At 52.1% G+C, this 12269-nt stretch overlaps 2 protein-coding genes across 5 annotated transcripts; one reads left to right on the plus strand and one right to left on the minus strand.

Moving 5' to 3' along the window:
- Positions 1–359: 359 nt before the first annotated feature.
- Positions 360–7353, minus strand: S100A13 (S100 calcium binding protein A13). 3 transcript variants are annotated; one of them, XM_069574874.1, is made up of 4 exons: positions 7113–7202; positions 6338–6535; positions 5987–6180; positions 360–584 (listed from the first exon to the last, which is right to left on the minus strand). In XM_069574874.1, the coding sequence occupies exons 3-4, from the start codon at positions 6137–6139 to the stop codon at positions 441–443; spliced, it is 297 nt and encodes a 98-aa protein (XP_069430975.1). In that variant the 5' UTR covers positions 6140–6180; positions 6338–6535; positions 7113–7202; the 3' UTR covers positions 360–440. The 3 variants fall into 3 exon arrangements, with proteins under 3 accessions (XP_069430975.1, XP_069430964.1, XP_069430955.1); XM_069574863.1 differs by lacking the exon at positions 6338–6535 and having other exon boundaries at positions 7113–7353; XM_069574854.1 differs by lacking the exon at positions 7113–7202 and having other exon boundaries at positions 6338–7017.
- On the plus strand, positions 6919–11951 carry S100A1 (S100 calcium binding protein A1). Of its 2 annotated transcripts, none has more exons than XM_069574828.1 (4): positions 6919–7454; positions 8370–8428; positions 10315–10467; positions 11642–11951. In XM_069574828.1, exons 3-4 carry the CDS (start codon positions 10327–10329, stop codon positions 11783–11785), a joined length of 285 nt encoding a protein of 94 aa, XP_069430929.1. In that variant the 5' UTR covers positions 6919–7454; positions 8370–8428; positions 10315–10326; the 3' UTR covers positions 11786–11951. The 2 variants fall into 2 exon arrangements, with proteins under 2 accessions (XP_069430929.1, XP_069430940.1); XM_069574839.1 differs by having other exon boundaries at positions 7030–8026.
- The last annotated feature ends 318 nt before the right edge of the window (positions 11952–12269 follow it).

Below are 12269 nucleotides of genomic sequence, written 5' to 3' on the forward strand. Positions count from 1 at the left end.
CAGCACCATTCCCGGCACAGACCAAGCCCTCAACACATGTTCACTGCTATCACTACCACCCAAGGACACAAACCCTGGGAATAAGAAAGTGAAAGCCAGGGCCAAGCCCCAGAGCAGCTGGTGGGATATAAGTCCCCTCACACGTCCCAGAGATCTCATTCTCCCTTTCACATATTCACTCATCAACCATGTATTACTGAGCACCTACCCGTTCAAGACCTGATGGTGCAGAGTATTTGAAGACGAATTATGTTGGTGCTCATAATTTTTGGACTTGCCCTCAGGTGGGGGCAGAGCTTTCCCACCCCCCTGGTCTCAAGAGAAGAAATCAGGATGGGTGTGAATAAGCAACATCTGTGTTTCAAGGAGAAAGCTTTATTTGAAGGGAGTGGGGTTCAACCCAGCCATGCCATGCCGGCCCCCATCCCAACCAGCTGGCTTCACTTCTTCCGGATCTCCAGGGCCTTCTCTTTCCTCATCTCCTTTGCCAGCTCCCCAATCAGCCTCCAGTACTCGCTGAACTTGAGCTCTGAGTCCTGATTCACATCCAAGCTCTTCATCTTCTCATCTAAGGATCCCACATCCTGAGGAGACACCACAGCAAACAGTGGAGTTAGAAATGACTGTTTTGACACAGGGAGACAGGGAAGAATTGCCAGGCACTGTTCCTGTCCCTCAAAGAGCACTAGGGCTACCCCCACACCTTCTGGATGAAGCTGCAGCCCCAACATGGCACTGCCCAGGTGCCCAACTCCACCAGGCAGAAGCAAAGGATGGAAGTGGGGAACCTCGTTATAGTGTGTGCTGTGATCTAAATACACCCACCATGGGGGATTGTGAACCATAAATGTGATGTCCCTGAACGCAGAGTGGGGAAGAGACGCACAAATGGGCCTTCAACTGCAGGTGCCAGGAGGCTTCAGCACATCACTGCACCAGCCCTGGGATAAGCCCAAGGACACTTGGGGAGCCCTTGTAGGCAGGGACTCCCTCTGACCACCCTCAGAGTCTTCTCAGGGCACCCTCCTCCTTCACAGAAAGTTGGAGGAGTTCACAGCACTTTGCTGCCTGCTTGCATAACCCTAATCCCTTCTCATTCTTCCAGCCGGGTCACTAGCCTGGTAGATCAGGAGAACGGCAAGGACACAAGGTATCTGGTTTTCTAGGGGGTCCTTGGCCAAGTCTCTCCCAGCAGACCTGTGAAATCTAAGGCTATTCTAAGTCGGACCACCGTGATCAAAGGATTTGTTGCCAGATGGATAACCACAACAGAAAAGTTGACTGTTGAATGGCGGACCCATGTCGAACCAGACAAGGATGCCTCAGGCACAGCGCATGCCCAACATCTGAATCAACGTTTGGATGACGGCTAAGAAGGCTTTCCAGATCTATAGACAGCACGAAACTAATTCACAGAAGAGCTCAACAGGCTTTTTTAAAGGCCGCAATCACACTTAACTGCAAAATACTATAAGCACTGCCAGTGGAAAGCAATTGCCAGTGTAACGCGGGGAGGGAGAGGGGAGACATACAATTAGTCAAGAGAAAGAAACAAAAGGTAAAATTGTTAAGAAAGAAGATGTCAACTCACCCCTTGTTATATTAGCAATTATATAATTGTATACCTAGGAAAAACCAAAAAGAGCGATAAAAGCCAGCATTTCAACAAGTGTAAGCATTTAATAGTGCTGACTGTTCCAAGCATTATGCTGAACATATTACATGCTTTCCATCATTCAGTCTTCATAATCTGCTAGAATGAAAGGCTCAAGGAGCACAGGGGCCTTGTCCATCTCATCCACCACCATGATACCAATGCCTGGGAAAGTGTTTGGCATATAGTGGGGGCTTGTTCACTACTATAACCCAAAGCCTAGGACAGTGTCAGAATAGGACATAGTAGGCACTCAATAAACACTGACTGAATAAATGCAAGACCAGTCCAACAAGAACGGTATTACTATGAGTCCAGTTCACAGATGAGACATTAAGGCTCAGAAGGATTAAAGGACTCATCACAGATGACAAACTAGACCCTGTATTTGAACCTAGGTTGTCTAACTCAGAGCTTATGCTCTTAGCTGCAATTCTGTATTTCTTTCCCCAAAAAAGAAACTATTAGAAATGATAAAGTATCTGGTGACAATATTAATACTCAAAAACAAATACCACTTTGGAAATATAATGAAAGATTCCCCTTAAAATAGTAAAAAATAAATGGAAAATGTAGAACTATATTAAGCTTTTGTGAAGAAAACTACACTGATGGATATGAAGGGAAACATGGATAAGATTGGGGGCAGGAGGAGAAGGGGGCGACAGAGGATGAGATGGTTGGATGGCATCACTGACTCAATGGACAGGAGTTTGAGCAAGCTCCAGGAGACACTGAAGGGCAGGGAAGCCTGGCGTGCTGCAGTCTGTAGCGTCACAAAGAGTCAGACAAGACTGATCGACTAAACACTGCCACCTAAGAGTCAGACACTACGCTAAGTGCTGAAAATAGAACAGTGAGCAGATCCCTCACCTTTAGGAAAATAAGAATGTTTCCTACAATGGGAAGGAAGGAAATTACATGTTACTTCTTGGTAACAGAAAATTATATAACGGAGGAACTTCCCCGGTGGTCCAACAGCTAAGACTCCACGCTCGCGATGCAGGAGGCCTGGATTCAATCCCTGGTCAGAGAACTAGATCCCACATGCTGCAACTCAGACTTGGCGCAGTCAAATAAGTAAATAAATATCTTAAAAATAAATAAAATTCAATTATGTAATGGAGGCTGTTGTGAAGAAACTGTCCTGAATGAAAACAGCTCTAGGGTAAAGGGGACAGAGGGCTATCCAGGTGGCACAGTGGTAAAGAATCCACCTGCCAATGTAGGAGAGGCAAGAGACACAGGTTGGATCTCTGGGTTGGGAAGATCCCCCGGAGCAGGCAATGGCAACCCACTCCAGTATTCTTGCCTGGGAAATCCCATGGACAGAGGAGCCTGGCGGGCTAGAGTCCATGGGCGAGCAAAGAGACACGACTGAGCAACTAAGCACACACCAGTCCTGACGTCTTAGGCTTCCCTGGTATCTCAGCAGTAAAGAGTCCACCTGCATTGCACAAGATGTGGAGATGAGAGTTCAATCCCGGGGTCGGGAAGACTCCCCTGGAGAAGGAAATGGCAACCCACTCCAGTGTTCTTGCCTAGAAAATCCCATGGACAAAGGAACCTGGCAGGCTACAGTCCATGAGGTCACAAAAGAGTCAACACGACTGAGCAACTCAACAACGACAAAGAGACAGGGCACAGGACGTGATTTCTGTGCGCAGTGGCACAGGAGGGCCACTCTGAGGACGTGCCACCTGAGTCAAATGAGGAGTAAGCCTAGCAGACCCCTAGGGGATGTGCATTCTGAACCAGGAGAGGAAAAGCAGGGACGGCAAGTATAAATAACTCTCCCTGCTTTTGAGGAGTTTTACTACAAAGAGGAGCAGAGGTGTAAGGCATAGCTGGAGGGAATTACAGGGTCAAGGGCGGTTTTCTTTTAAGACGGGAGGTAGCACAGTGCGTTTGCAAACCCGATCAGAACAATCTAGTAGAGAGGGAAGTGTTAAGATTTTTTTTATGTGGGCCATTTTAAAAGGCTTTATTAAATTCGTTACAGTATTGCTTCTGCTTTACATTTTGATTTTTTGGCCACAAGGTATGGGATCTTAGCTCCCTGACTAGGGATCGAAGCCGTGTCCCCTGCATTGAAAGGGGAAGTCTTAACCACTGGACCACCAGGGAAGTCCCTACAGAGGGTAGTTTTGATGATGCAAGAGAAGAGAGGAAGAATTGGGAGAGTAACGTCTTTCAGAAGGTGAGAAGGGATGGGACTGAGCGCACCAGCAGAGGCACCGGCCTTAAAAGTAGAGATAGATCATTCCCGTAACATGAAGGAAGGCAGGAACTGTGTTGATCAGTTAGTAAATTTGGGCGAGGAAGCACATGGAAGTTTCCTGATGGCTTTTATTTTCTCAGTGAGAAAAGTTCTCAGTGACAAGGAGACTATGAGAAGGGGTCCTGGAGTTGAGGAGAAAGGAAAAGTTGTGAAATAATCATCTGAAAGGGCTGGTAAATGAATCCTGTAGGGAAATGGAGAATGGCCAGGCATTGCCAACAGTCATAGATTTAAAGTGAGACAAGTCAACATGTAAGTATATTTTTCTCCAGCCAAATTCAGCCGTGTGGACGCAGAATGGTGGGTTTCACCAGCAAGCTAATGGAGCTGAAATGTTGGATTTAACCTGGGTTGAAATTTTGCCAAATAAGCAGGACAGAAAGAAAGAGAATCAAGGGAGGTTGAGCAAGTGATTATAGTGGTGAGCCTTAGAACCCAGCAGAGTAAGAAGGGAAATGAGGTCTCAAGGGATGGTGACGGAAGATGGAAAAGTGTTAATTAAGGTCAAGAGACTGAAGGTCCCAGTGGAGTCAGCATGGTGGAGTGGAGGAATGAGATAGAGGAATAGAACTGGAATGACAGGAGGTGGCAGATGAAGAGAGGCCTGGAACTAAGATTGTGGAGATGACGCACTGGTAATGACAGGATCCAAAAATCTTGAACAGGGCAGTGGGGCAGAGAGCCAAGAATGCTGAGATGCAGGAAGACAGAATCTTTGAAAGGGAGGAATTCAAGAGATCGAAAGGCCCAGGTGTTGAATGAGTTGTCTGTGTGGATGCTGACAGTGGCACTGATGAGAAGAAAAACAGTAAGCCAGAAGCTGAAGAGCTATAAGCTGTCCAAGAATGGCAGGCATCTGTATGAGCTTCCAAGGAGCTGAGTGTCTCACGATGAAGATGGAATTTACTGGCAGTGCAGTGCTTAGGACTCTGTGCTCTCACTGCCTAGGGCCTGGGTTTGACCCCTGGTCCGGGAACTAAAAAAAAAATCCCACAAGATGCACGGGTGCAGCCAAAAAGAAGAAGAAGGGATGGGGGGAGCGGGGATGGGAGAGGGAGCGTGGGGGAGGAGAAGGAGAAGAAACTATCATTTGCAAGTTGCAATGAAAAGCAAAGAGGTCACGACCTGCATTTCCAGGCCCAGAAGGAATTAGATCTGGAAGAAAAACCAGTCATTATTTGCCAGGGCTACAGGGAATGCTGTATTTCCAGGGGAGAGCCTGATGTTTCCTGTGAGAAGAGGAAGGGAGAAGTTTAAGGCTGTAGGAGATATTGCAAATGATAGGCGATGAATTTCAGAGACTAGTTTGTAGGGGGTGGGGAGCAGGGGTGGTGGTGTTTTTGTTTTTTTAATCCATATTCACACACTTTTGTGTGCCTGTGAATTTTCAGAAAGGATGTAAGTGAAACTGTGAACAGCCTGGGATGCTGTGCCAACCCAGTGCGGATGAAACGTAAATCCCTACCCCATCCTCTAAGTAGGAGAGAAAGAATGATGCTGCCAGTTGCATTACCGAGGGGATTCCCAGAGAGTGTGGGCAATAACCACAAACCACTTACAGGAGCCTCCTGCTTTGAGATTCTGCGACTCTATGAGTTTGGCTGTGTTTTTATTTTTAACAAACCCTTTCCCATAGCTGGGCCCCAGCTTCTATACATGTGAAGTGAGGACTTTGGACCATATTTTCTCTTGGCCTCCTTTCAGCTCTGATGGCCTATGAATCTTCCAGAAAGCAGCTCTGGGTCCAGTCCTGTGCTGGGAAAATGAAACCAGGGAGGCGCAGAGAGACCCAACAAGAACCCAACAGCATCGTCTGCGAGGAGCACAAAGCCCTCTGCAGCAACACACACGCACTCACAGTATTACCTAGTCACACACACACACACACACACACACACACACGCCAGGCAAGAACACTCAGACCATTTACACACGCAGTTGCCACACCTTTCTCCTCAGTACACCTGTGGTCACCTTATGCTCAGCAATATCTCCTCACAGACCCACAGTCCCTGGCTCCCAAAAACGCATGCCCAGAGAGCCCCACCCACCTTGAGCAGGTGAGGCAACTGCTGAGTGACCAGTTCCTTAAACTCATTGACGCTGAGGCTGCCTTTCCGGCCTTCACGCCCTGCGAAGGTGAAGAAGGTGTTGACCACTGTCTCAATGGCCGCCTCCAGCTCAGTGAGTGGCTCGGCTGCCATCGGGACCTTGCAGCTGGAGCTGGTGTCCTCACAGGGCTGGCCTGCAGGAGGGGGAAGGAGAGGAAGGGAGAGTCAGGACAGCGCCCCCTGCCCTGGCGCTGCCACCTCAAGCCTGTGCCTGAGGAAGCCTCACAGGGAAGAAGGGAAGGGACAGGGATGAGGGGATGGAGCTTGGGGCAAAGGACCAGGCATCGGTACCTCAGCGTAAGGAGGCAGGAGTGTGCACTTCCAGAAACCCCTTCCTCTCTAGGTCTCGCAGTCTGGGGATCCTTTTGCTGTGTCCACGTCTCAGGGACCCCTGTGCGTTGGTCCCCCAGTCTGGAGACGCCTCCGTCTGGGAGGAGGCTTTCGGTCTGGGGTCTTTCTCTGGACTCCCCTCAGTCTCGGGTGGCCCTTCTGTGGGGTTTAGTCCCAAGACCCTTTCTTGGAGTCTCACCAGCCTCAAAGGGTCACGGGGTTGTTTGTCTCCAAAGCTTGTTTGTGCAAGGACCTGGGTCTCCACCCGCCCGCACTGCACCCGCCCCCACACACACACTGGCCGCTCTTCCCAGCAGAGAAGCCAGGGTCTGGCAGATGCCCAGCTGTGGTCAGGGCTGGCTCAGTCTGGACAGAACCCGCCTCTCTGTCGCCCCACTCGCATCTCCCCTCGGGGGGCAGCTGGGCAGACTGTGGAGCTCAAGACCCCACAGCCCTCCCCGCCCTCGTCTCCCAGAAACGGCAGTCTGGGCTGGGTACTGGCACTCACAGTGGAGGCAGCGGTAGAGGGGGATGAGAAGGGGTAACGGCTGGGGCCATGCCCACTCATCCTCTCTTTTCCAGCCCACCCCCTCCTCTCTGCGAGGACTGTTGCTGGATTTCCCAAAGCCATTTCCTGAATCTCAGTCTAAGCCAGGTCCAGGGGAGGGACTTGGGAGACCAGGGCGGAAAAAAAATGCTCCCCAGGCTCCCTCCGGGGTTAAAGGGAAAGACTCACCGGGGCAAGGAGATGGGGTGCAGCAAGCAGGAGCCCCGGGGCTGTGGTTTATAAACGTCCAGGAAGGAGGAGAGAGCCCCTCCCAAGCCCGGAGGTGTCAAGTTTCCGTCGTAGATTGTGGAGAGGGGACCTGCCCAATCACGCCTACCGCATCCCACCCCGGCCCCAGCAATCAGGCCAGGAATCCTGATCCCCACAACCCAGCCTCCCTGCCTCCACTTGGTGAGGAGGGGACTCGCCTGGAGCTGCCTGGCCAGATCCCACTCAGCAGGCATCCTGGGACCCCACCCCTCCCAATACAGGGAGCCTGCTGGCCCACCATACCCCCTCCTCTAACCAGGTGTATGTATATTTCCCCACTCCAGTGTTCTTGCCTGGAAAATCCCATGGACAGAGGAGCCTGGTGGGCTGCAGTCCATGGGGTCGCTGGGAGTCGGACATGACTGAGCGGCTTTCCTTTCACTTTTCACTTTCATGCATTGGAGAAAGAAACAGCAACCCACTCCAGTGTTCTTGCCTGGAGAATGCCAGGGACAGGGGAGCCTCGTGGGCTGCCATCTATGGGGTCGAATAGAGTCAGACACGACTGAAGTGACTTAGCAGCAGCAGCAGAAACCACTGCAGATTGAAAAAACCAACTGGGGGAGCTCAGCACTGAGAGGTCCCATCTAAGAAACACCACACAGGGCCTCTCAAAATGAGAGCCCACTAAGGACCCTGCAGCCCAAGACCTCCACAGAGGATCCAGACTGAGACCCGACAAACAGAGGGGGACCCAGGCTGAGTGCCCCGCACAGAGGAGACCCTGGATTGAAATCCCTCAGTGGGATTGTCAAGCTGAAACCCCTCAGGGAGACTCCCAAGACAAAATTATTCACCGAGGAGTCCCCTCCAAGATGAGCCCCCTCAGTCAGGTGCATGCACCTCCTCTCTGCCCGGCTGCACACCCATTATTACTGGGTGGGGAGGGTGGAGCGTGGGAGGAAGAGCCCAGAAGGCCTCTCAGTGTTCCTTCTTCCCAGGACCTTTCCCACCTCCCTTCCTCCTGGGCCCTGCCATTTGGGGCCCCCGCGTGGGGGTGGCATCCTAGGCTGGAGAAGAGGACACAGGGCAGCCTGTTGCAGCCCAGGAGACAGAGGGCGCCTCTGTCCACTCCTGGCCCCTCGCCCCACTGGGTGTCTGTCTGTGAAGGGGTGGAGCCGGTGTGGAGGGGGCGTCGCGGGGGAAGGACAACTGAAGACAGGTCTTCCCGCACAGCTCCAGGAGCCACATTTGCAGCCTCGTCTGCCTGTCCAGAACCTGCTCCCAGGCTGACAGTGAGTATCCTGCCCCATCTGCCCTGCTCCCTGCCCTGGCCAGCCTGGGGAAGAGGGGGCTTCAGCAAGGCTCCAGGAGACAGAGGATGATGGCACTGCAGTGCCCTGAGGGTCTGAGAGGAGTTTGGGATTTGGGGGAGACATTGTTTGGAAGGTGCTGGGGGGAGGCAAGTGAAGGTCAGAGGGAAATCTGGGAGCTCGGGGCAGGGCAGGGGGTGAGGAAGCCAGTGGGAACTCCAGCCACTGAGCTTCCAGGAGACCCGGGCCTCCTACCACAGAGCCCTCAAGAGCCCCCACAAAGCTCCCTCCATCTCCTGGGGAGGAGACCCAGGTCTTGCCTCGCATCCAGTGGCATAAGAATAAGGAGGCAGATGGAACCGCTCCTTCTGCATGCCCACCCACCGGCAGCCTTGGTCTATCTGCCACCCCACCCAGCCTTGCCCAGGTTCCCTCCCAGAGCACGGACCATGTGATACCAGGAAGAGGGGGCACTGGGGAACTCTCCCCACTCCCACCCTCCCTTCATATGACCTCCCTTTCTCCTCCTCCTCCTCCTTGTCCCATGCCTCAGCTCCTCTTTCCTCTCATTCTTTCCCTTTGTTTTTCTGTCTACCCCCTCCCTGCCAAGATCCTTTCAGAATGGCCCCTACGCAAAATCCCAGGCTGCTCGAGGTCCAGGCAACCTCTAGGTGCCCTTCCTGGATGGGGCTGGTAACTGAGCCAAGAGCACCCCCTCCTTCTTCCTCCTTATCCCCTCTATCAGCCCCGGCTTGGGTTCCATCTCCCCTAGGTCTCTGTGACAACCGCTTCTCATGTCCGGAGTTCAGGTGACACATACAAGGGCTCCATTGAAGAGCTAGGATGTCATCTGATCAGGGCCCATTGTCTGACCCCTCAGGCCTGGGGAAGGATGGGGATACCTGATCTGAGATACCTGAGCTGCCCCCGGAGGCTGTGGAGGGGCCAACTGTCCCAAGGCCAAGGGAAAGAGGCCCCCTGGCTTGGTAGTCCCCTCTTCAACAGACCCCTCCATTTTTCCCCTCCTCTCTCCCAGCCCCTTGGATTCAGAAGACCTCATGCATTCAGCCTTTATCTCCCCAAACACATACCAGCCCCATCCTCCCTGCTGCCACTGTCCCAACATCACCCAAGTTGGCCTAGGGACAGGAGTGGCCAAGAGCAGAGACAAGATCCCACAGGTATCTCCTCCTCTTCCTTGGGAGCCCTGGCTCCAGGGAAAAGACTCAGACATTGCCCTTTCCCTTCCCACTACTGCCCAGTAGAAGGGCTGGTTCTGCAGAGAAGTAAGAGGAAGCAAACTCCAGGTAACGGAGGGAAGCCAAAGGGACATGTTCAGGCTCCCTCCCTATGAATCTTGAACCACCCACTCGGACTGCCACCCTCTCCACCAAGCTGACCAAGGGCTCCAGGCTGTTTACGGTGGGCCACAGAGTCAAGGTTATAGAGGGGAGCCCAGCCCACCATCCCCAAGAGCAGAGCTCGGCTGTGCTAGGCAGGCAATCCAAGGGTAAAAATAGAGCCAGAGGAAGCCAGACTGGGTCCTGTGACCACCCCCGCCTGCCTGCCCCACCCACCTCAGTGTCTGTCCAGGCAGCCAGGAGCCAAGCAGAGTCCACTCCAGGCCTCTAAAGTGAGCCCAGCTCCAGCTGCTCCACCTCCATGCCCAAAGCCCTGACTCCCTCTGGCTAGGGTATGGATTGAAGGGCTCAGAGAATGAGTCTAGAAGTTCTGTTTGTGTAAAATCTCAGGAAGGATGAATAGTGGTGCGGATCCGACCTCATGGCTCTTTGAGCTGTGGGACCCTACCCCAACCCCAGGTACCCTAAGCATGGTCCAAGCTCACTTCCATGATGGGACGTGGGTAGGTGAGCTTCGAGATGGGCTCTGAGCTGGAGACGGCGATGGAGACTCTCATCAATGTGTTCCATGCCCACTCGGGCAAAGAGGGAGACAAGTACAAGCTGAGCAAGAAGGAGCTGAAAGAGCTGCTGCAGACGGAGCTCTCCGGCTTCCTGGATGTGAGCACAGGGTCGGGGTACAGGGTGGTGTGGGGGAGGGATGGGGGAACAGAGTAGGCTCCTCTCTGCCATCTCCCCACCCCAGTTCAGCTCAACCATCCGTCTCCTCCCCCTCTCCCCGCCCCACACTCCTCTGGGTTCAAGTCAAAATGCCCTGATTTACTGATCACCTGTTAAGGGCTAGGCAACGTGTAGACACATCAATAACGAAACACACAGTCTAGAAGGAAAAGACTGACACTTGCAAGCAAAGCTTGAACACCAGGAAGCACCCAGGGCCTTAACAGAGGCATCAGAAAGGACCATGGGAGAATGTTAACCTAACTGAAGTGGGAGAGCCTGTCCAAAGAGGTGGCACTCAAGCCCCTGGGAGGTTATTAGAGTAAGTAAAGACATTTTAGGAGGAGGTACAGTATCTGAAGGTTTCCCAGGTGGCTCAGCCTCAGAATTCGCTCCAATGCAGAAGCTGCAGGAAACATCTCTGGGTCAGGAAGATCCCCTGGAGGAGGGCACGGCAACCCACTCTAGTATTCTTGCCTGGAGAATCCCATGGACAGAGCAGCCTGACAGGCTACAGTCCATAGGGTCACAAAAAGTTGGACACGACTGAAGCAACTTCACACGCACAATATCTGAACAGGAGGATGGGAGAGAGAAGATGGAATATGTTCAGTAGTTTTGATCGAACTGAAGGATGCAGAAAAGAAGCCAGTAGAAAGTGTACCAGCTTTTAGATTTTATGAGACCTGGGTTCACATTCTGATGCTACTACTTTCTAGTTGTGTGAGTTTGGGCATGTTCTTTAACCACTAAATGTCAATTTGTTTCTTCTCTAGAATGGGAATAATGAAACCCACTTCATACTAGTTGTGCTAGAATTAAATGAGAATGCTTGTAAAGCTCCTAGTGCAGAACTTGTCACATTGTAGGCACTCAACATACGGTAACTGTTTTTATTATTCTGCCTTGTTAGGGAGCTAATTCTGCAGGCAACCGGAAGCCACAAATGTTTTCTTGGTTTTGAGGAGGGAAACAAGAGTCCTGTAATTATAAGTAGTTTTCCTCTTGCTCATCTCTGCCTTTTTCTCCCCAGTCAATCACCCCTCCCCCCATGCCCCTGATCCAGTGCTGTTGTCTCCCTATATACCTCTCTCTCCATCTCCTCCCTCCGCAGGCCCAGAAGGATGCAGATGCTGTGGACAAGGTGATGAAGGAGCTCGATGAGAATGGAGACGGGGAGGTGGACTTCCAGGAGTATGTGGTGCTGGTGGCTGCCCTCACAGTGGCATGCAACAACTTCTTCTGGGAGAACAGTTGAGGAGCCGGCCCCAGCAGGCAGCACCCTCCCCCTCTACCCAGCCATGCCTGCTCCTTCAACCTGCTTCCTCCTCACCTTACTTTTCCCTCCCCACCAACAAGGGCGCAAGAATAGTGGGCCAGGCCTGCAATTCCTCTTTCATTAAAGGCTTCTGTCTCACCAGCCACCAGTTGCTGTCTGTCTCCTTTGCTAACAGCACAGAGTAGGTGGACAGTATAGAGTAGGTGGGGAAATGAAGGCTGCTCACTCACAACTTGCCTTATTTGAGGAGAGATCTTTTTGGAGATAGGTCAAGGGACCCTTGCATCTTCCTATTTAAGGAATGCTGAAGGCCCAGGAAGGCTGGGATTCAAGGTTCCAGCCAGAAGTGGAGGATGTATGAAGCTAATACGTGCACCAGGGTCTCAGCTATAAAGGCAGAATTTCCCTTCAATCTTCAAAGAATATTTACTGAAGACCTACCACGTGCTAGACATCGTATGGG

Source organism: Ovis canadensis, chromosome 1 (genome assembly GCF_042477335.2).
Source record: "Ovis canadensis isolate MfBH-ARS-UI-01 breed Bighorn chromosome 1, ARS-UI_OviCan_v2, whole genome shotgun sequence".
Classification (NCBI taxonomy): domain Eukaryota; kingdom Metazoa; phylum Chordata; class Mammalia; order Artiodactyla; family Bovidae; genus Ovis; species Ovis canadensis.

What these genes read in the sequence shown, in the direction of transcription:
- S100A13 (XM_069574863.1), bottom strand. Translation starts at nt 6,139, where the DNA reads ATGGCAGCCGAGCCACTCACTGAGCTGGAGGCGGCCATTGAGACAGTG. An exon ending in AGTTGCCTCACCTGCTCAAG is followed by an intron (nt 585 to 5,986) that starts GTGGGTGGGGCT and finishes GTGTCTCCTCAG; the next exon opens with GATGTGGGATCCTTAGATGA.
- S100A1 (XM_069574828.1), top strand. Translation starts at nt 10,327, where the DNA reads ATGGGCTCTGAGCTGGAGACGGCGATGGAGACTCTCATCAATGTGTTC. An exon ending in AGCTCTCCGGCTTCCTGGAT is followed by an intron (nt 10,468 to 11,641) that starts GTGAGCACAGGG and finishes CTCCCTCCGCAG; the next exon opens with GCCCAGAAGGATGCAGATGC.